Source organism: Leptonychotes weddellii, chromosome 5 (assembly GCF_054177405.1).
Source record: "Leptonychotes weddellii isolate Sample4059 chromosome 5, ASM5417740v2, whole genome shotgun sequence".
Classification (NCBI taxonomy): Eukaryota; Metazoa; Chordata; class Mammalia; order Carnivora; family Phocidae; genus Leptonychotes; species Leptonychotes weddellii.
The window spans coordinates 47,539,702-47,562,922 of NC_138373.1; the positions used below are offsets into that span (position 1 = coordinate 47,539,702).

Below are 23,221 nucleotides of genomic sequence, written 5' to 3' on the forward strand. Positions count from 1 at the left end.
AAACAAAATAGTCTTATTCACCATCATCAGCTCAGAATCGTGGGAGGGACCCACAACACGTCTGCTATTAAAACTGTTCTCATACTAGTTCTCACACTGGTAGTTCACACTCCCAGAGGCACCTCCTTACCTAGAAGGGGAACATGGGCGGTGGTGGGGAAGGGAAATCTGCACGCTGGAACTGGGTGAACCCTCTGATGGGATCTACCTCAAGGACTGTTCAGATTGCTAATGGCTGTTATTTTCCTTCAACCCAACCGGCAGTTAAGAGCACAATTTTCTTCTACAAGAACATCATGGGGCGCCTGGGTGGCTCAGTTGGTTAAGCGACTGCCTTCGGCTCAGGTCATGATCCTGGAGTCCCGGGATCGAGTCCCACATCGGGCTCCCTGCTCAGCAGGGAGTGTGCTTCTCCCTCTGACCCTCCCCCCCTCTCATGTGCTCTCTCTCTCTCTCAAATAAATAAATAAAATCTTTAAAAAAAAAAAAAGAACATCATGAAGGCCCAGTGAAATAGAGCCTGATGTCAAAGACATAACTTCTTCCATTTCAATTCAAACCCATTTGCTTTTGCAGGCCAGCTCCGAGGCCTTAAATCCAGAGTTCAAATTAGGACTTGCTCTTTTCAGTCCCTCAGTGGCTGGCTCAACCCTAAACTATACTTTCTAAATATATTCTGGGACTTGGCTGGGTTATGAAGCCCTGACACATGATTACATCAATCCATTTTTTAAAAAAAATTTCAGAAGCCAAACAAAACAAAAGAGGTCTTCTTCAGATAGATCTTAGGAAAGCTAAAACTTCGAGGGGGAATGTTCGCTTTTGATATAGGTGACCAACAAAAGATATTGAAATTTTTCATCTTCTTTCTTGTGGGTTTATTTATTTATTTATTTGTGGCTGGACAAGCTGTAAGGGACAATGCAGTTCTACCTTTCTGATACGGTGGTTTAAGTGTGTGTGTGTGGGGGGCGGTTGGAGATGTCAAATAGGAACACTGTGTTTCTAGGGTGCCACCAGGAGGAAGACTCACTCTTGGCCTTGGTTGTCATAAGCTTCCTTCCCCTCATTACTCCCCATCATAACCTCTACTTGCTGTGTCCGAGATTGACTTTGGTGGAGTGAAAATTGTCCCCAGACTCTCTCTTTTCCTGTCTGCATTCTTTCCCCTTTCCTAGGCTGTGCTCTCTTCTCTTCCTCCCTGGTGCCTCTGTTTCTGGAAAACTATACTTCAGGTACTGTTTCTCAAACTTGAGTCCATGTTGTATGGCCCAGAGGTTCAGATTCAGTATGTCTGGGTTGGAGACTAGGCCTCTGTGATTTAGAAAATGCCCAACAATTTTGATGCATGCCGTTTGCACACAGGCTTTTTGATAACAGTGTAATGAGGTGATTTCCTAGTCCCTATCTTCCATGGCTAGCAGCAGCACTGGATAGCCTGACGGTCCCTTCTGAGAATTTCTCTCCAATTCTATTTCTACCTCACTGGCTGCTCCTTACTAGTCTTCGTTGCTGGATCCTTCTCATGGAATTGACCTCTAAACTCTAGAGTGGCCTCGGGTCCAGTCCTCAGACATCTCCTTGTCCCCATCCACATACATTCCCCAGATGACATCTCCTGGTCCTGCGGCTTTAAACACCATCTGCTGGCGGTATCCTAGTTTAACTATCAACTCGCTAGAAAAAAAATAAGGCCTGATTTGTAATGTTTGCTAATTTGTATGGTGCATTTCTCCCACCATGACCCATCTCAAGCTGCCCACCTGTCACCACTGAATGGGGAATTGGGAAGAGATGCGCACAATCAGCTCTTGAGAGCCTGGACGAACCAGCTTCAGGGCACCCATGACGATGTCCACATTTACCTCCATAGCCCAGAACTCTCACCTGCACATGAAACTTACATTCTTAATATTCTCCATGTGAATTTTAATCATCTCAAGTTCACTCCATCCAAATAGAGCTCTCAGTCTCCCCCCGCCTCTGCTGTCACTCCCACCGGCCTCTCGGCAGTGTCTCCAATCTTAGTGTCAACCCCAGGTTACAGCTGCCCAGGAGTCAGTCTTGACCCTTCTCTTCCTCTCCTCACTTGCCACCCGATCCATCAGCCAATCCTGTCAACTCTACCTTCTAGATAAATCCAGAATCCATTCATTTCTCATTTCTCAGCACCTCCAGAATATCCTCTGATCTAAACCATCATCATCCCTCATCAGGATTATTACACTAATGACCTAGAGAGTCACCCTGCTTCCGTCCATTTTCCTATCAGCCTTGTAGCCACAGGGATTCTTTCAAAACATGTCAGCTGATGTCACCCTTCTGTCCCCAGGCCACTGGTCTTCTTCTGTCTCACTCAGAGGAAAACCCCCAAGTCCTTATCATGGCCCACACAGCCCTCTGTCACCGGGGCTCCTAGCACTTCCCTGATGGCTGCTCTGTTCCATGTACCCCATCCCCTCACTCTGCTCCAGCTCCAGCTACCCAACCCCCCACACCGACTAGTTTCCAAGCCCATCAAGGATGCTCTGGAGTTGCATCTCTTATATACTGGCAGTTTCTTCTCCTGGGCACAGTCCTTCCCCAGAGGGCTCTGTGGCTCATCCCCTAACTCCTGTATGTCTCTCCTCAAACATCTTTACTGAGAGCCACATCATCTAAAATTGCAGCACCTCCCTGCTCTATTTTTCCTTAGAGGCCTTAGCATCACTTAAGAGACTTTGCTACATCCCCTAGGTCTTGAGCACGGCCTGGCATGTAGTAGGTATTAAATAAAAATCTGTGGAATTAATAACTAATGTATTGGGTCCTAAGTATTACATTCCCTGCAGTATTTGTATTTTGAGACTGATCTGATTGAACCCCGACCACATTTTCCAGAAATGATCAATATACTTCTAAGCCTTATTGGTTTTCCTGATTAATGTTCCAATAGAGGTATCAGAGGACTATGTGGAAGCATTATCCATGTGGAAATGTGACCTTGGCATTTTTGAGAGAAGTTAGCAAGCAGTAGAGGAAAAGGATCAGAGACATATTTATTGACTATCTCAAAATACTCATATACAGATTCTGACTGGGAAGGAGGAGGACAGCCCACACACTCAAAAGTGTTAATTGTGTAGAGGAATTTCAATAAGTTTTTCATGAGCAAGTTCTCTACCAAGAAGAGCTAGCATCCTAAAATAAGTCACCTCTTAGGACTAACAATGACACAGATATTCATCTGCATAAGAAAGGCAGGCACTTTGCAACCCTATCCTTCAGGTGACAATTCTTTTTGATTGAAGGACTGAGTTTATGACAATGAAGACATTCTTTTTATTCATCTATTCACATTCATTCAATAAATATTTGTTCACCCAATATACATGCCAGGCACTGTTCTAGGTTCTGGAGCTTAGGAGAAAAACTGACCAAGTCCTTTGAAGCAGTTATCTATTGAGCGACCAGAAAGGAAAAGAAAGAATGAAAAATCCACAGATGTGGTGTATCCACTCTCAGATTAGAAGACAAAGGTCCATGGCCATAGTTTCTTCCATATTGTTTTATACACGTAAGATAATATTGTTCTCAGAGGTGCATTAATGAATCAATCCAAACAAAAGTGTACTGTTTTTAACTGTGTGTCCAAAGAAACTCTAATGTTACACAGGTGGATAGTATTCACTCTGCTAGAGCAATTTATAAGAGATCTGTTTTCAAAACATCCACAGAAAGTGTTCAGAGATTACATGATTGATTTTGAGGACAGAGCTGCAATGTAGCAGGTTGAAAAGCTCATTCTGGCCGAGATGGGAAGTCATTGGTTTAACTTGACATAAGCTATTGTAAGAAATAAAATCAGTGTCAGTTCACCAAGTTTGGGTCACTTAGAATTGCACAGGACTAGCCAATATGGGGTAAAAGGGCCTTCCACTCGGCCTGTGAACCAGAGAACTGGAGTCCCTGCTAGGCCATGTTCTTCTCCAGAGAGCGCTATATTTATAGAAGGAACAAAACCTTATGCAGGATGAGGGGGTTGGATAATAGTATGTGTGAATACACTGATCTGTCTGAACAGTTTCTTGGCTGTCTGCTTTCAATGGTAATAAATATCCACTAAAAGCCGTCTGCTGTATGTGTTTCTGGTAAAGTCTCACACTTCCCTGCATGAATACATTCAGAATATAAGCACCACACACTCGACTATAGAGACTCTGTTGTATTCTGAATCCTTAAGTTATGCAGTTTAGCAGCTGTGATAATGTAATGGTTTGCAAAATAATAGACTGGCAATACGTCAACCTGAAATAACACATCAAATAATGAATAATGTGGGTGCAAAGAGGTTTAATTTATACTGCGTTAAAAATACTGCTCCAGAAATATCACACCATTTCAGTCTTTCCAAGACAAAAAAAAAAAAAAAAAATCCTTTCACTTAAATATTCAAATAATTGTGGCAAAAGAGAATGCTTTCTTGTTCCTTTTTCTTTTTTTTTTAACCCAATAAAGATGTCAAATTTACATTACTCTGTGAAGAAACATATACGCTGAGTCTGGTCAGTTGTTCACACACATGCTTCCTTCTACTTTAAGACACATGGTATGGTCTAAGAGTTTAGAGCATTTGTCTCCTCAGTTTGTATGAACACGTAAGAGCAAACACATTTCCAGTCAGCAATAACTGGGCATGGGGTAATTTAATGTAAAAAAAAATGAGGCTGTTTCTGTTTATTTCTTAATTCTGCTCTTCTTCCCAAATTTTCTCTCTGAGGGAAGTTTATAAAAAACTTTCAGATTTCATTTATTTTTCTCATCTAGTGAATATTTATCACACTCCTGTTATGAGCCCAAGACCAAGATGTGTTTCCTGCCCTCAAGGAGCTTGTCATCATGTGGAGATTTTACGCGACAGAAATAGGATGGAAACAGGGGGATTCAGTGCAGTGTGATCTGTGCTGCTGTGGGTAGGGGAAAATGCAGTGCGTAGGGGAGCCCAAAGGAAGAGCACTCATTCAGACTTGGGGAGGGGGCAGGGTTTCTGAAAAGCCTTCCCAAGGGTGTTAATTTTAGGCTGAAAGGATGTGACTGGGAAGTTAAGGAGGTAGAGGGAGGAGGCGGTGTGTGTCAGGCAGACCAAAGCACATGCAAAGGCCCTGAGGCAGGGGAGAGCATAGTGGTTTAGAGGAGCCTCAGACGTGTGCAGTGTGGTTGGAATCTAGCACTCTCAGGGTAAAGTAGGGGGAGAACTGAGGCTGGAGAGGGTAGCAGGGTCCTAATCATGAAGACCTTGTAATTATATTTAGGCATTTATCTAAGTACTTATCTTGAAGCAGGAACCACTTCAGGGTTTTAAGTAGATTAGTGGACGCGACCATGCCTCTGTTTTAGAAAGATCACATGGCTGCAACACAGAGCATGGACTTGGTGGAACACAAATGGCAACTGTTTGAAAGTGAAAGGTGATGGTGGCTGAGCCAAGAGGAGGGAGGAGGCAGGGAGGGCACCTGGGTTCTGCTCGGGGTGTTCAGGTAGCTGGTGGACTGAAGGAGGAGCAGGATTGTGAGCAAGATGACCAATTCCATTTTGGACATGTTGAATTTGAGGTATTGCAGCATTCAGGAGAACAGAGATGTCCAGCCCTTCCTGGGATATGTGGGTCTGGATGCTAGAGAGGATAAATCAGCAGGAAGAGGAGCATCCTTCATAAACACACATCTGAAACAGCGGGCTGGGCCACAGGAAGCTTTGCCTACTTATTCTTGGGTTTTGGAACTCTAAAGAAAGGTAATTTCCAACATGATGACATTTCCTCATGGTGTAGGGTCATAGTAGTTTCATAAAAACATTAACCCCGCTCCAAGGCAAACTCCCAGGGAAAAGGTCCACATTTACTCTTTCCTTAATTCATTTACATGTTGTGCTCTTAGATGCATGAGAATTTTCCATGAAGTTCATTTTTACCTCTGGAGTAACAACATCTGGCTTTGGAAGGAAGGGACCCTATAGAAGCATATGGGCTTGAGAAGTTTAGTTAGTTGGCATTTTCGTGCAATGAATTTGAAACATTTTGTTTTCTAAGTGTCTTACATAAAATTGGGAGTCCAAGGCAAATTATCACCAGGAAATCCTGTCTGTCTTGGCTTTACTTGGTAAAGATCCCTAAAGGACCTCTCCAGGTGACAGTGAAGTGTGACCAAGAGTGTGATGACCAAGGCCATCAGCTATGAAAAATACAAGCCGAGTGTTCCTCCACTCAAAGTGAGGCAAACTTTAAAAATACTCTGTCATTAATGATTGTTTTCTATATGTGAGGTATTGTGTTAGGTCCTTATTTACGTTCCCTCTAATCCTTAACAACTGCCCTCAATGGGGGATAGTGCAGATGTATAAACTAAGAACACTGAGTAAGTCTGGTCACTCTGGTCAAGAACACACAATTAGTAAAGGGTGAGGCTCTCAGTTTTGGGGACCCGGTGACTGCAAGCCCTACCCTTTCTATCCCACCTTCCTCCTTTCGGTAGCACCTAAATTGTCTTCATTTCTTGTTTTGTAGCTAAATTCGTGCCCTGTTATGTCAATACTGTTTTGTTTATGTAAACCTGTATCCCTAATGTCTCTTGTCTTACCAAGCAAAGTATTTATATTTCTGCTGTTTTTCCCACCTCACCTAGCTCCGTGATGGGCTTGTGGTAGTCCGTGAAACCATGAACAAAAACTGAGCCTGGTCTTGCAGCCCGAGTGAGTGTTTCTGAATCAGGATTTGATAGAGGTCTAGACAACATAGTTAAAAAGGTGTGCTTCTTTTCTTTCAACTCAACTGGCAGTTGGAAAACAGGAACAACTATGCACTCCTGGGTGCCTGAGGGCACATGACCAGCCCTGGAAATCGTTTTCTCCTCGGTCGTGAGTCTTCTATATTCCCTCTCATGGGAAGTCCTGGTGACAAGTTGCTTACAATCCTTTGCTTGGGGGCAGGCTGCCATGTTGATGCTCCCCCAGGGAGCAAAGGTGATGAAACAGGGACAGAAGATACTGGGTCCTTAGACATGGGTCCTGCTCTGTGGTCGACTCTATGTCCCTGGACAGAAGATTAAACCCCTCCGTGCCTTGGCTTCCCTGTTCCTACAGGACAAGAGTGATAACCCCCATTCTCTGTGTCTCGCCAGCAACTCAGGATCGTAATACGAAGTAACGAATATAAAAGTGCATTGGAGTAAAGACAGTACAGACGCGAGATTTAGGATCATCACATATCGCGAGACAATGGAAACCAACCCGAATGTCTGTCACCCTCTAGGCTGCTGATGTAACTGGAAAAGGGCCACTGCTTTTAAGTCAGGGAGTCCCAAGAAAAGAGTGCTGGTTCTCAGTATCTGCCCTTAAAGCAGATGCCGCGTCTCACCTTTCCTGCCCTCCTTTTACACAAATGTTTGACTCTGATTCTGAAAATTGTCATCAAGTCGGCAACAGTACAAAATGCCCAGTTGGAATTGACACATTCATCCTAGGTTCCAATTAGTGTCAACCTCCCTTAGAGTGGAAGGGGAGATGGGCGGCTCATAAGGAATGCAGGGGCACTCTTCCTATGAGCGATGGTGTCCCAGCCCCATCGCTTCACCTCTAGCAACTGAGATGAATAGGATGTCTGACGCTCCAGTGATGTGTATGCTTTCTCCTAAGGGCCCAGCAGCTTGCAGATCTAAGAGGCAGGTAACACGGGTGTGTGCCCATGGGCAGAAAATAGGTCTGTGTGTTTTGAACGTAAGTGGATGCCAACACATGTGACAATGTTTTATGTATGATGCTGTGTTCGTAGGCTATCCGTTTTTCTTAAATTGGTTAACAATGAATAACAGAAATGGTAACTGCATACATCTGGATTTATTAAAAATCCACGATCTATCAAACATCCATCTGGAGATTCTAATAGTTAAATAAAGGTTCCTATGGAATTTTTTTGTGCCTATGCCCAGATAACTCTCTCCTAAGTATTGCCAGGTTCCAGAACTCCAGCGTGTACAATTCATGTTTCTAAATGACTAGTTGTGCACAGAACACATGATATAAACTTAGTTACCGCAAAGGTCAGGAAATTCTCAACAAAACCTAAAATCATATCCAATATAAGCCTGATATACTTTTAACATTTGCTGTAACTGTTAGTCCCATGCTCAAAAGCTATTGGTATAGAAGGGAGCATGCGATAGGCACTTACTGTATACTAGTTGATGACTCTGATATTGAGCCCAAGACATATGTCTCAAAATAAAGACCTACAGACAAACAGAATAGGAAGTGAAGCTTTTTTCTCTTCATCAGCACTCAAGTGGCAGAAAGAACGTCCCTCATTACAAGTCAGGAGATCAGGCCCACCTGCATTCTAAATAGACCCTCATATTTTAAAGTTTCAACTGTGCTTTCCTTACATTTAAAAATCACTGAGTACTAAGTATACCAGCCAGAAAAAGTGACTCGAATTCAACCCTGTTCCCCTTTATAAGATGCAGCAGGTTGCTTATCCATCAAGAGAGCTTTTTATGAAGTTATTTGCCTTATGGCTGTTAGATCCCACCTTAAACCAGGATGTCTAAGTAGACTCTACAGCCCACAGAGGGGCCTGCCGTGATTCAAACAGGAGCTTCGGGGTTTCTGAGACCCACAAAGCATTCCACCCCTGCAGGGGTGTAGGCATTTTGTCCCTCCACGAACGAGCCCAACATCCCAAGGACAGCTAGCTTTGTATCAACTTCAGTCATCCCCAAAAGTGCATTAGTCACTCTGAAGAAGGACAAATCCTTATTATTTTACAGGATCATCTCTGCCAGGGGTTGCCATAAAGTAAGCACGTTTCAGAAAATTAACAGAGTCATTTCGAGCCTAAATCCGTAGTATTAAAAAAAAAATCCAAAATGATAGCAAGGTATGTGAAACAGCGACAACACAACAGAGGGGATTCTCTTCAATGGGGGCATAATTTAAACCCCCCAGGCATCAAAGCCTCCCTTGAAGACACGGTCACCCCACAGAGGAAATTTGCAGCTGTGTCGTACTAATGCATCTGCCTGCAGCCCCTGCTCTTCTCCCCAGGCACTCACATCTTCCCATCCCGATTCCAAAGGAAAGTCCCCACCCCAGTCTCTACCCTCCTATCTCATCTCTCACAGCACCCCCACATGCACACCTGGCAAAAATTTGTTTCAAATTTTTTCATCATCCTCTGTTAAGAAAAAAAATTTACCCACGACCTAGTATTCTACCGTCCCAGGAATTCAAATTTTTCAGGAAAACAGGGCGACCAGAAGGGATGCTATGTACAATGAAAACAAACAACTCCTTTTCTTTGGAGCAATTGCTCCACGCAAAGCAAACAGCCCGCCACGTCGCTTACCCTCTCCACGCTGCGTCTTCTCAGAGATCCATAAGGAATTTTCAGTAAAAGTCTTTGAGATCTGTTCGGGGCCACTGCAGCCTGAACCACCATGGTGTAGAGCCGCGTGTGTGCGTTCCTGTGTGTGAGTGAGTGTGTGTGCGTGTGTGTGTGTGTGTGTGTGCGTGTGTTCCCAGCAAAGTGAGAGACAAGGCTTCCTCCAAACTAAGTTATGGTCTCCTGGAGGTTTCCCAAATATCAAATAACCGAAAGAGTTTTTTCTTTCGACCATATGAGTCGATGTGGTTCGTTGGGAGGCGGGGGGATGGGGAAGCAGAAAAATAGCCCAAGTTCTCCAACTTCAGCCCGCCTTCAGCAACAGCGTTAGCCGCCCCTTGTCTGTCCCTGCCTGTCAGTCCTTCGGTGAGACTGCGTGTCCCAGAAGTTGGCAAGCTGTGCCTCTGGGGAGAGTGATCCAGAAATGGCAACTTTGCTTCTCGTGGCTACAGACGGTAACCAGGTCAGTTGTCTAATCGAAGAGCTATCAGTCGTATTATTCATTCCATCACGTGACTCCAAAGCCCCTCGGCCATACAGTAGGTCACATGCTCACCTTAAAAAGACTATTTGGAATATCACCATCTGGTGTGGAGATTAATGTGAAATCCTGCATTCTGATTTCACTCTTTTCCGAACACAGGAAAAATATTTGCAGACCCGTGACATAACGCACTGGGGACTTGGAGAGATCCTTGCTCGCGGTCATAAATTACACGTATGACCCTGAGCATCAGATGCACCTCTCTGGTTTTTCTCTCCTGCTTTCCAGTGCATAGAAAAATGAATGTAGGAGTGCAATTAATTATATATGTGAATGTAGTCCGCAGAGATAAAGTGTGAGAGAAGGGAAAAAAAAAATGTTGGGGTATCACGTGGTCTAGATGAATCGAATATATGAGACAGACTCGCATTTGGCATCTCTTCATTTAAATGTTTGTGTTATAGAACATTTATTTTTATGTGTGTCAGTAAATGTGAAGAAGTTCTGTTTGATTTTACAAGGCTCTGAAAAGGACTAAGTTCAGATTCATCCATCACGTTTGCCTATTCTTTTCTAAAAATAGTGTGTAATTCCAGATCAGATAATCCTCTGAAGGATGGTACACATGGCCTAAAATTTTAACTTTTCTGTAATATTTTGTAATTGATATATTCGTCATCTGTGGTCCCCTGTCTCTGCTCCCCCCTCCAAATATGCTTATCTATAGCAGAGAAAATTACAATAAAGAAAAACAAGTAAGGGGCTTCCAGAATTGGAGGGTGTTTTTTTGTTTGTTTGTTTGTTTGTAATGTATTTCTACATCAGCTGCTCCTCTCCATTCTGGGTTTTATGAAAGGGATGCCATTTCCTTTGTAGTAATTCATGCTTTTTGGTGTTAGCCTGATATCACTTATATGCTTTGGGATCCGGCTTTTATTTACTCTCTGCAGACCAGTTTATTGCCAACCATGGAAAAGAAAGTTCTGTTTATTCAAAGATTCTAATAGGAAGTGGGGCGGGGTGCAAGGGGGAAGAAGTGGAGGTTTACATGCTGGAAAATGAACCAGGAAAGACTCTCAGAAGGGGGGTGCTGGTGGGGGTAGGGTGGGAAGGATGGATACGTGGGTCTGGTCACCCAGTGCAGACACACATTAAGAGGCAGTTAAAGAAAGCATCAAGTTGATGTGGGAAATTCCAAATATACAACAATCGGGCTTTGTTCGTAATTGGTTCCATATGTGCATGGAGGAGCCAATGAGGGGGTGAGAGAGAAGGCCAGCAACAAGGAGAGACTTGCGGAGCGTCTCTGGCTAGGTGGTTGAGGTTTATATACCTTTTTTTTCCCTTTTCTCGCTTCCTTCCTGCACTGCCTGGTTTCAAACTATTTTGGGGTGGCAATAGATCTGGAATGATACCCAATGATTGGGCCAAATGCATCGAATTTCCTTGATAAAACCCCACTCGACTACGTAACCGTTTTGAACAAAGGACAGGCACATTTTCAAAACACTTATCTGTCGTGAGTCCTGGGACTGCTTCCTTCCAGGGCGGTTTGAGAGGGGGCGCTGGACCACATCAGCTGAGAAGTCACTGTCTCTCCTCCCTGACCCGGACCAGAGCAAAGCCCCTGGGAACTGAATTTATTTATATTTGACTAAATGCAATTTCCTGTTTCCCAGGGGTATTAATGAGTGTTTCACTGAAGAGCTTAAGGCCTCATGGCACAGTTCAGATCATAAAGGACACTTTGATGAACTAAGTGCAAATAAAACAAAAACATATGCATTTGATTAAGGTTAAAATACATATAGAAGAGAATGTTAATGGAAACAAAAATAACCCTGAGCCAGGCTCGCACACAGTTGAGCCCCATCTACTCTACCCCCCGGGGGGTGAGGAGCAGGATCATTTCTCTGTCAGAACCAGTGCCTTCTCCCAGCTAATGGGGAGGAGGAGGTTGGCTCTGGAGCTTTCTGCAGTCCCCACAGAGTAGCCAGCCACCTCCTCAGACAGATCTGAAGGCTCTCAAAGGTCAGCTTGTCCAAAACTATCTTTTTTATGGTTTTGCTGTAGGTGTTTAAGATTTACACATTTAAAATTAGTTATTGAGACAAAAGCATTTAATTTCAGAAGGCCACTGTTATAGTACAGATCTGTTTCCCAGGAAGGGATATGCATTCACACCTTTGCAGATCTGACCACTTTCCGAGAGGTGAGGGGGACTAACATTTACTGCATACCTAGCAGTTGCCCAGCAGCGTGCTAGAAGGTGACCCAAGGCTATCTCAACACAGAAATGAGCTTCGGGGTCCATATTTTACAGTTGATGAAACTGGGGCTCAGAGAGGTTAATAATTTGACCAAGGTAACACAGCTAGAACTGTCAGATCTAAGATGAAACCAAAGTCAAGATGTTTGATTTCAGGGCCTGACTTGGCCCATTATATACTCTCACATGACAAAGAGGACTTCATCAGATTACAGCAGGTTAGAAATCCAGAAAGGACAGATATCCATGGGACCTAACAGAGAAAGTGAAAAATCCCTGGCTTTGAAAAAGAGAGAATTTAAGCCAGGAAATGGCATAAGAAGGAGCAGTTCTAGAGTCTCCGGAACTGCTGTTCTGCTCTCCCTTGGTGAGGAGCATGGGTGACAAGAAGAGCAAAGAAGCCCACAGGAGCTAGGGAGGCAGGACAGCCCCTGGCCTGAGGGGTAAAGGGAGGAACCTAGGGCCCGGGTCACCTTGTAGAGGCTGGAACCCTGTGGATCCGCGGGTGAGACCTGATCACTGCTGGAGCCCTGGGCCAAGGCCAAGTGGGGGGCAGGGGGGAGGGGGAGGAAGGCCCTGCTCCTCCCTTCTACTCCCCTCCAGCCTCCTCGCTGCATCCTCCATGCACTGATGCCAGCCAGTTGACCGGGAGCCCTGGAAACAGCCATTGGGGTGGGGGAGGGAAAGAGGAAGAAGAGATCTGAGGGTAGATGCCCAAGATCAGCACTGAGACCAGAGACTTGGGAATAAAGGACTGGGAGAGGGTGAATAAAGAGTAACTATAAGACAACAGAAAAGCAAGGGGGAAATATTTGGAACAGGGTATTACTTACAGAAAGCATGTTTTTGCCAGGATGGTGGGCACGGAGGCGCCCCGCATACCCAGGGCACAGTGTAATGGCCCACGGGACAGATGGGGAGCCTGCTGCGGGGATGCAGTGAGTGAACCCCCAGGAGACGGGATGGAGAAGACCCACCTCTGCTCTAGAGCCCCTGTAGCTGCTGTGTTTGATGCCTCTTGGAGCAGAGCACCCAGGCCTGGTGGAGTTTTTTTTTGTTTATTTTGAACATTTCCCTCCCATCTCAGTGAAAATGTTTACATTCAAACTCTGGAATGAAAATGCATAGGGATCGATTGAACCATATTTCAGGAAAATCAATGGTCTTGACACACCAAAGCAAGATGTATCAAATCCAATGGGTGTTCTTGGTCACAAATAGCAGGAGGTGGAAGAGGGGGCTTGGGGGATAATGGCCTGTCAGGGAGAAAGCACGTGACAACACCAGAGCTAGTGGGGGGCAGCCGCAGGAGAGGGGAGACCCGCTGCTGAGTGTGTGGACAGGGGCACAGCAGCTGACACAGATCAGGCCAGCGACTGAGCTGGCATGTGCTGAGAAGCCATGGGAAGGTTGGCGGGGGGGCGGGGGGGTTCCTGATAGGATACTGAGAACTGACACAGAAACGGGAACACTGGTCACTGCAGCCTCTTGTCCAGACTGTGCCTGGACTACCGGCCTCCAGCGTTCATCCCAACTGTGGCCCAGTTCCTGAAATGACCATTCGTGAGTCTCATCCTTTTGGCCCCCCGAAGTTCCCCGTGTATGCGTATCTTACCTCAGACTTGTAATCACTGGTACTAGGTAAACTCGTCTGCACAGCTTTATTTTGTTCACTTGCCAGAATCCGGAGAGAAGGGATAATGGGGCAGAGAGGTTTGGGCCAGGTTTTTGGGGTGGGAGGAAGGAGGTAACAGGTCACACAGTGGGTACAGTGGGGTGCCATAATGAAGCTCCTGGCCCGAGGGCAGCCTGGGGCCACTGTGGCGGTGGGGGGTGGGGGGCAGGGGCAAAGGGCAGTGAGCTGAGCAGTGTTGGGAAAGTGAGTTGAAGCGCCCTTCTGGAAAATAAGGACAGAAGCATTTCAAGAAACGGTACCCTTGTCTTCTTTCATTCTCTCTCTGGTAAAAGGTGAAATACCGCTTACATTAAGGACACAGATACAAAGCTGACAGTGTAAATGCCTCTTCTAATGTCCATCTCAAGCCATTATTTGTTGTAAATTTAGCAGCATGTTCAAAGGGGACTCTCTCGGTTTCATAGGTCTGACGACCACAGGTGCCAAACATTCCCTCCTTCTCCGCATCTTCTCGAAGCATGCAAAGGAAAGTCTGAGACCAGATTTGAGGTCCATGTTGACCTGGTTCTGCAGGCTGTCAGCAAAGGAGTCAGAAGAACGAGGAGGGCGGGAGCCTGCTGCCCCCTCACCTCAGGCCCAGCGAGGGGCTCTGAGAAGGAACCTATTGGGAGGGGTACAGCGAGTTTTTTAGGGGATAGGGCCTGGCTGAGCATGGGTGGCAGCGAAGAGAAGAGAAGAATGGTGTAGGGGAAGTAACTTCCATCCCATCATCTTGGGTCAGCTACGAGTGCCTAAGAGAGCTGATCTTGGTCCGTCTCAGGTGCTCAGTGTGGTATATGAAGGGCTATGGAACCCCAGGAGAAAGGGGCTGGGGCTGTGGGGCAAGAAGGGATCTTAAATGACTAAGTAGAAGAAAAGACATCACTTGTGCCAGGGAACTGTGGTGGGAAGGGGACAGGGTGTTCAAAGAACCCACAAGGCACTCCACTCCACAAGGACCTAAACACTAGGTTTAGACATCCATCAGCCCCACAGAGAGAGCCCAGACGTGCTAGAGGCAGCTCAGGGAGCAGGGCCCATGGGGAGGGACATGGAGGAGGAAGCCAGGAGCCACATGCCAGCCTTTCCCACAGCAGCCCTGAGCTGAGGGAGGGAAGACGGGCTTTGAATGAAGTTTGGGGTATATACTCCTTGTCCTATAAAACAGGTGGGAGGATAAACAGGATGAGCTTGAACCAAAGACACACATGAAGAACTCCTCAGCGATTTGGAACATTCCCGGAGTAGGGGTGAGGGGAGTTGGGAAGGGAAGCTCTGTCTTTCTTTAAAAGCCCCATCACCCTTCCCATTAGCTTCTAACTCAGCTAACCTGGGTCATTCATGTCACCTTTTATTAGAGTAGGCTCTGACTGAGGTTATGCAAACATAAATGCTGCCTGCATCCATAATTTTATATTTGAAAAGTGGCTGGAATTTAGGCCAAACACGAAACCCAATATCCCCAAGAGCAGGAGGAAGATAAGCAACACAGTTATCACCAGACCTCACATGCCCAAGGCCTGTGAGATTATTCACAGTCCCCCCTGGGGCAGGAAAGTTGAGGGTTCTCTTGGTTTTAACACAGGTTTGCATTGACGAAGTGCATTGTTGACATCGTCCATCTTTGGACAGATTTTTCTCCTCTTAGGGCATTTGAAAGAAACTGTAGGTATAATTACAGCTAGGGTGGGTAGGCAGATAAAATTTTCCTTCCTTTCCCTGCTTTTCCGTTCATTCTTCCTTCCTTCCTTTTCCTTCCTTCCTTCCTTCCTTCCTTCCTTCCTTCCTTCCTTCCTTCCTTCCTTTCTCCCTTCCTCTCTCAATCTTCCCTTGTCTACTTGGTCTACATTCTGGGCTTTATTTAATAGTTCTCTTCCATGACCAGCCAGACAAAGAAAATAAAAGAAGATTGATTTGAATTGTTCAGTTTGACTCCTAATTGTTGTTGCTGGTAGAGGTCTGGTGGGCTGGGATGAGTCTGCTACTTGCTTCTGATATTACATTGTCTGTGCTCTTCTTGTATTCCATACCAAGCTCTACGCAATTGGCCTTGCCCTTGTCTAAACCAATTTTTAAAATATCCTTTTATTGCTTACACTGCATGATTCATTCAACAGTTACTTTCTTGAGTGTCTAACAGAATAATGGCAACCCCCTTACATGGCACAGTCTATTGCAGGCCCTATTCTAAAGGCTTTTAGGTATATTGATTCTTTAATTTTCATAACACCTCACCAAGAAGGTACTTTCCTTTTCCCTAGAGGAAGATGGAGACACTGAGGCACAGGGAAATGGAGTAACTTGCCCAGGGTCACACTGCAAGAGGTTTTGGGGTCCATTAACTGCTAGATAACTACTATGTATCGGGTGCTGGGCCAGGAATTGAGGATACAAGGGAGCTTCTGCTTTTTGGAAGAGTTTGCTTTTGTTCCTCACACTTAGTTCCCCCTGTGATGAGGTATCTGTAGAGAAGTAGAACAACCTTTTACCTGATTTACACCTGGAAGTTTACTGAACAGCTACCCAACAGGATGAAATGAAATTTGTCAAAGTTCTTTGTAAATGGGACACACATACACACACACACTTTCCACTCTCACTTCTGCACACTGTTTTCCTGTTGCCTCAACATAATAGCCTTCGTGGATCTCACCATCCACCTCTCTGCCTCTTCATACATATTCCCCTATGACATCCATGTTTTATCCTTCTGCATTCCTTAAAGGTCGTGCAAATTAGCTACATACATTGGGTGGTAAAGAGGCTTCTTCTTGGACCTTTGAGAACATCCTGTTCAGTAGTTTCATTGGAGTGACTAGGAGTAGAGAATTAATTAGCCCAGAATAAGACCCCCATCCCCATCAACTCAACAATACACATCCCATCACAAAGGAAACCAGACTACATTCTTCCGAGGTAGGGAAAAAAATACAGCATTTGCTGCATGGAAACCTCACGTGCTAATTGGGCATCCCAGAATCTCATTCAATCTTTCTGGCAATGATCACGCTGTAGAGAATGTCAAGTGGAAGATATTAATGGCCTGTGTGGAGGATTAGTCCATATTGTCTTAGCATCCCTTGCTTCACAGACATCAAATTCCAGGTCATCGGCATGCTGGCAGGATTATTCAACTATCCACCCAGAGAAGGAGAGGCAGGGAGACATCCTGCTTGCAAGTGGCAGACAGATTCTATTCCTCCATATGAAAGTCCTTCACATCTGCCCTGGATATGATTTGCCCCCATCAGAGCTCCACTTGCCCTTCCCAGCATGAGGCTAAATCAGGCAATCAACGGCTGCAGCCCAGGATAATGGCTATTCTGCATGGTGGTAATGGATTATTGCATGTGCTATTAGAAGTGATGTCATGTCCAGGTTCTGAGGAATCGATAAGATTGCCAGGATGCCTGTGTGATTAATCAGGTAATAAGCTGACCCGTGTGGGGCTGGCTGTGTAGATTGGCTTTCGAGACCATTTTGCAAAGCTCTTTTTCATGGGCTATCCATCCATGTGGATGGATTTTGATAACTAGCATTGATTTGCCATTTTTATGAAGTGCAGTTTGCACAGGGTAAACTGTGTAATTGCACCCAGAATGGCAAAATAAATAATGTTCTTATCTATGGTATCGATTACCCAGGATTAGCTGAATATATATAGTACACCTCCAAACAGAGTCAATGGATGTTGACTTTTGATTTTTACTAGGCTCAGCTCTCAAATTTCAGGTGTCTTAGATAAGCACTGGGTGGCTAATGCTCGACTTTTAAATCTGCTTCTAATTTCCAAGCTTCCTTTTTCCAGGAGGAGAAGTTTAATGTAATTTCCTTCAATGGGAGAATGGTTGTCTTGGTTCAAGTAATCCCTCTGGTGCTGCAAAGGAGGATGGCTTTCTTTGGGGCATCAGATTGCTTTCCATACTGTGCCCAGGACCATGTCATTCCTAAGGGCAAGTGCCCATTTGCCCAGGAGTCTCTGGGATAAGCCACATGACCTGTATTTTCCCAAGGTGAGGAAGGAAAACACTTGATCTGATAAAAAGATAGGTACTGGGAAATCTCACATCATGAGAATAGGGTTTATCTTGAGTATGCCCTAGAAGGCTGCCAACACCCCAGTAGTCAAAATGAGAAAGGGTTACCCAGTAACAAGGCAAAATATGTACAATGGACACCTGCTGAGATGTAAATGAAGATGCCCGGGGGATGCTCACTGCTACTATCTGCATGGGGTACTCCACTCCATTTGTTTTTTAATTTTTTAATTTTTTAAATTTTATTTTATCATGTTTTGTTAGTCACCATACAATACATCATAAGTTTTTGATGTAGTGATCCACGATTCATTGTTTTCGTATAACACCCAGTGCTCCATGCAGTACATGCCCTCCTTAATACCCATCACTGGGCTAACCCACCCCCCACCTCTCTCCCCCCTAAAACCCTCATTTTGTTTCTCAGAGTCCATAGTCTCTCATGGTTCGTCTCCCCCTCCAATTTCCCCTCTTCACTTTTCCCTTCCTACTCCATTTGAATTTTAAACTTTGATAGCACGAATGCAGATAATAGACTTGTTGAGAAAATTAAGTGAGGCAGTAGAATCACATATGTGGGAACAAAAGCGGTAAGAAATGCCATCAGAGCCAGGTTCTGACATACATCCTATAGAACAATATATTTTAGACCTCATTCGTGAGCAACAGGGAGTCATTACAAGTAACTTTTTGCAAGGAAGTGATACCCATTAACTTGAATTTTTTGAGCTTGAGTGGTAAAGGCTGAGTGGTAGAATGGAGAGCCCAGATATATCTGAAGCCAGGAGAGAGGTTGCAAAGTTACTGCAAATGTCCAAATGAGTGGCGATTAAGCCCAGAACTAGGACAGTGGTGACAGGCTGAATATAAGATGTTGGGGAACAATAAATGGTAGAGGGACGTATATGGTGATCCTCTATCATGAGGGAGTAGAGGAAGGATGGTCCTATTAGCTAAGTACCCAAGAGAAGGGGCAGGTTTGGGGAGATGATAATGAGTAGCTCTGGACATACAGAGCTCCTGGTGCCCAAACATTTTGACCTGTAACATAAGAGGGGAGTAAAGCCTGGAAATGCAGCTTTGGATTTCAACATCAGACAAGGAACCACTAGTCAAGTTATTAATTAAGTGTAAGGGAAGACATTCAAGAACACAAACGTTGACTTCTCACGCACCTTGTCTCAGGAGTTTAGTTAAAGAAAGTTAAACCTACAAAGAAGGGATTTGAATTCTAAGAAAAAGAGAATAAATCCCAGGAGAGCTGAAAAGGAAGTTCTTGGAATAATGAAGAGAGGAGCCCCAAGGACCCAGTCACGCAAGGGACTCAGAGAGGAGCTAGCCCAGGTGGTACAGGAACTTGGAGAGGCCCAGGAAGGAGGGGTCTCAAAAAAAGAAAAAAAATGTATGGAGTGAGTATCTAATGAGTATGCCAAATTGAAAGGAGATACAAAGCTCTATTAAAGTTCTCAAAGAAAAATGATTGATAGGTATACAGAATATCAAGCCCCCAATGAAACCAGGCAACTAGTACCACCTAGAAAAACCTAAAGTTGTAAAATCCAGGGTATCTAATCATAATATACACTGTTTCCCCACTGTAAACAATGGATTGGTAGTCATAATAAGATTGAATTTTGATTTAAACTGTGATATTGATATATTGGTAAAGATCGAGGGAAAGAGATACATGGGTATTTTTAGGGATGTGGAGCAAGGATTTAAGTAAGTCAAAACCTCATCTTTCAAGGGATGTCCCTGGGGAGAAGACTCAGAGATTGGGAGAAAGGGTTGGAAGCCTGGTATTTTTCCTTATTAGTCTTTATAGTACTCTTCAACTTTAAAATGTTACGAACATTGCCATGCACATGTATTATTTTGCTAAAAATGAGTTGAATTGTAAACAGAGGAGCAATGTTCCAGGCAATGCACGCAGATGAGGGCTGGGAGCAGTGTGTGGCATTCAAGGGTCACTGATGGCATTGAGAAAGTGTGCACAGAGGGCTGACAACAGAAGCCAGGCTGCAGGACAGAGAGCTAGAGCCGCCTGGCCTCGTTCTGAATGGACAGATTTGAGTCTACATCCTGGGTTATTGAATCTGACAAGTAGTGTTTCAGGAGCCCTGCTTGATCTCCTCCGTTTTCCTTTCCTTCAGTGTATGTTTCAGGGCTCCTAGTCTATGGATCTGCTGTTGAAATGGCTGCTGAAAGAGAAGCCTCCACGCTGTACCTGGAAAGGAAGAACCTTAAATCCTTTGAAACTAGTTGAGGACACACGGACAAAAGGAAGCAGGCCAAATATGTCACCAAGGGCATTGCGGACAATTCTGGAGATAGTTCTGAAGAGTCATCTGTGCACTCTGACTGGGCCTTCTCTGCACTTTACTTTGGTGTGATGTTGTGTGTGTTTGCATGAATACACTCCTGCACACGCACATGTGTTATTTCCTCTAGTATTGCAGCAGCTACAGGAGCCCCAGAGTGGTGACAACTAATTATGAAACACCAGGTCTGATATGTCCCTCTTATCGAATCTTGCAGAAGCCTTGCATTCCCACAAAATCCCCCAGTGGCCCTTTGTAATCCTGGAAAGGAAGTGCCAATCTGCAAACAGCTGTTCTTGAGATAGTGGGATGACATCCTAATGAGCATGCCATGAGCAACAGAGGAAACCCAAGGCTAATGGGACTGTGAGGCAAATATTTTTTCTAGACAATTAGACTCACATGAGAAAGCCTATATTCCCTAGCAAGGCTGAGAGGAGAGTCACTGACCTAATAGATGTCAAGTCCCCAAGCCCTGTGGGATGTTGGACACTTTCTCCTGCTCTCTCCCGGGTGATGGCTCTGGCAAGGCAGTCCAAAGTCACCTTGCTCAGAGGCTCCACTAGGGAAACCCAGCTGGAGAGCAGAAGAAGCCAAGTACAGGCCTGTCCCCAGGGCTCCATGCCCCTGTTGGCTGCAGAGCTCAGGACCAGGTAGCTCCTGCATTTTGGGAGCAGGCAGGGAGAACGGCCACAGATTGATGAAGTCGAGGCCAGGAGTAAATGTTTTTGCCTCCACAGAACCAAAACTCCTGCTACTTTCAGGGAGAAGGTTGAGTGCGAGTAGGGAGAGAGAACTTAGGGGTAGAGAAACAGAAAATGACTTATTGCAGTTCAGGGTTTGAAACAGATGCCTTTTCTAGGGGAAGGCAAAGGAAAATGAAGACTAACTCATGACTACCTCCTTTGCATCAGGCATGGCCCTTGGCACTTGCACTAAATTACCTCTTTTAGATCTTCACTATGATCCTGTAAGCTGGGTAGCATTAGCTACACTTTATTGATAAGGAAATCAAAGCTCAGAAAGATTAAATGCTTGCCAACAGTCAACGCGAGTAGGACATGGTGCTGAGCTGGGATTGAGACTTGGTGCTGAGCTGCTCATGTGACTCTAAAGCTCATTTCCAATATTTTTTAGGGATGTGTACAGAACATTCTGTCCTTAACAAGGCCTGCCCTCAGGAGAAACTATTTTATGAAAGCCTAAACAATGGGGAAGGGAAGCCTTTCTGGGGAGCCTCCCTGGGGAAGTGAAATACTCAACTCTAGCTGGCTCTAGTTTTCCATGTGGGGGGGCGGGAAATGCCTGATTCCAGCCCATCCACCCATCCTGTCTCACCTAAGGGAAAAAAGCACCCTGAGAAACTCTGGTGTAGTTCACACCACAAGGCCACAGGCTCACTAAAAGACTGGGAGAACTAGCATAGGACCATACAATGCCACTCCTCCTCCCATACCTTACCACCACATTACTAAAGGCCTATTTCCCACAGTTCCTTTCACACAGTACATCATGTCCACTTTGAAATTAACAAGACATACTAGGAGGCAAAAAACACAGTCCAAAGAGACTGAACAAGCATCAGAAAGAATGAGATACAGCAGGAAAGTTGGATTTATTAGACTAGGAACTAAAAAATTAACTAAGATTTATATCCTAAGGGCTTTAATGGAAAAAGTTGACAATATGGAAGAACAGATAGATGGATAATGTAAACAGAGAGATGGAAATTCTAAGGATCAAAAAGAAATTCTAGAGATCAAGAACTGTAAGAGAAGAGAGTGACTTGATAGATTTATTAGTAGACTGGACACAGACGAAGAAAGAATCTCTGAGCTTGATGACATGCCAAAAGAAACTTCTAAAATTGAAAAGCAAAGGAAAAAAAAAGGACTGAAAAAAAACCAGAATAGAATGCCCAAGAAATGCAAGAAAACTATAAGATGTATAACATATGCATAATGGGAAACATATGCATAGTGGGAATAGAAGGAGAAGTAAGAAAGGAACAGGAGCAATATTTGAAGAAATAATGACTGGAAATTTCCCCAAATTTAATGTCAAGCACAAAACCACAGATCCAGAGAGCTCAGAGAACACCAAACCAGATAAATGCCCCTCCCAAAACAAAAACAATCCACAAAAGCCCCAAATAGAAAAACCCTCCAAAGTACTTCTAGGCATATCATAGTCAAACTTCAGAAGATGGAAGATAAAGAAAAAGTTTTGAAAGAAACCAGAGGAAAAAAACTTCTTACCTATTATAAAGCAAAGGTAAGAATTATATTCAACTTTCCCTCAGAAACCATGAAAGCAAGTAGAAGGTGGAGTGAAATATTTAAAGTGTTGAGAGAAAAAAAAGTCCACCAACCTAGGATTCTGTACCCTGGGAAATTATCCTTCAAAGTTGAAGGAAAAACAAAGATTTTCTCAGATAAACAAAAATTGAGGAAATTTGTTGCCAGGAGAACTGCCATGTGAGAAACGTTAAAGCAAGTTCAGCAGAAAGAAGGAAAATTATATAGATTAGAAATTTGGATCTATGTAAAGAAAGGAAGAGCATCAGAGAATGAATAAATGATAGTAAAATAAAATTTTACTCATTCTTTTTTTTGTTGTTGTTAATTTGTTTATTTTTTTTATTATGTTATGTTAATCACCATACATCATTAGTTTTTGATGTAGCATTCCATGATTCATTGTTTGCATATAACACCCAGTGCTCCATTCAGTGTGTGCCCTCTTTAATACCCATCGCCAGGCTAACCCATCGCCCCACCCGCCTCCCCTCTAGAACCTTAGTTTGTTTCTCAGAGTCCATAGTCTCTCACAGTTCGTCTCAAAATTAGGAACAGAGAACAAGGAAAACAAAAAGAACATGGTAACAAATATAGGAAATGTTAATCTAACAGTATCAATGATCACTTTAAATGTCAATGGTCTAAATACATAATTAAAAGACAGATTGTCAGAGTGGATCAAAACACAGGACCCAACTATAGGTTTGGGTCTATAAGAAATCC

General features: G+C 44.3%; 1 protein-coding gene across 4 annotated transcripts in view; it reads right to left on the reverse strand.

Annotated features, from left to right (window-relative positions):
- The window catches only part of FRMD4A (FERM domain containing 4A), a 330,684-nt gene that overhangs the window by 301,532 nt on the left and 5,931 nt on the right, over nucleotides 1-23,221 (reverse strand). Inside the window, exon 1 of one of the 4 annotated variants that reach the window (XM_081820619.1) lies at nucleotides 9,377-9,914. The exons of 1 other annotated variant lie outside the window; for it this stretch is intronic. In XM_081820619.1, coding sequence (XP_081676745.1) covers nucleotides 9,377-9,469 — 93 coding nt within the window. In that variant the 5' untranslated portion in view covers nucleotides 9,470-9,914. Of the gene's footprint in view, nucleotides 1-9,376; nucleotides 9,915-23,221 lie in introns of those variants that run through there. 2 more of the 4 variants (XM_081820625.1, XM_081820629.1) reach the window with 2 other exon arrangements.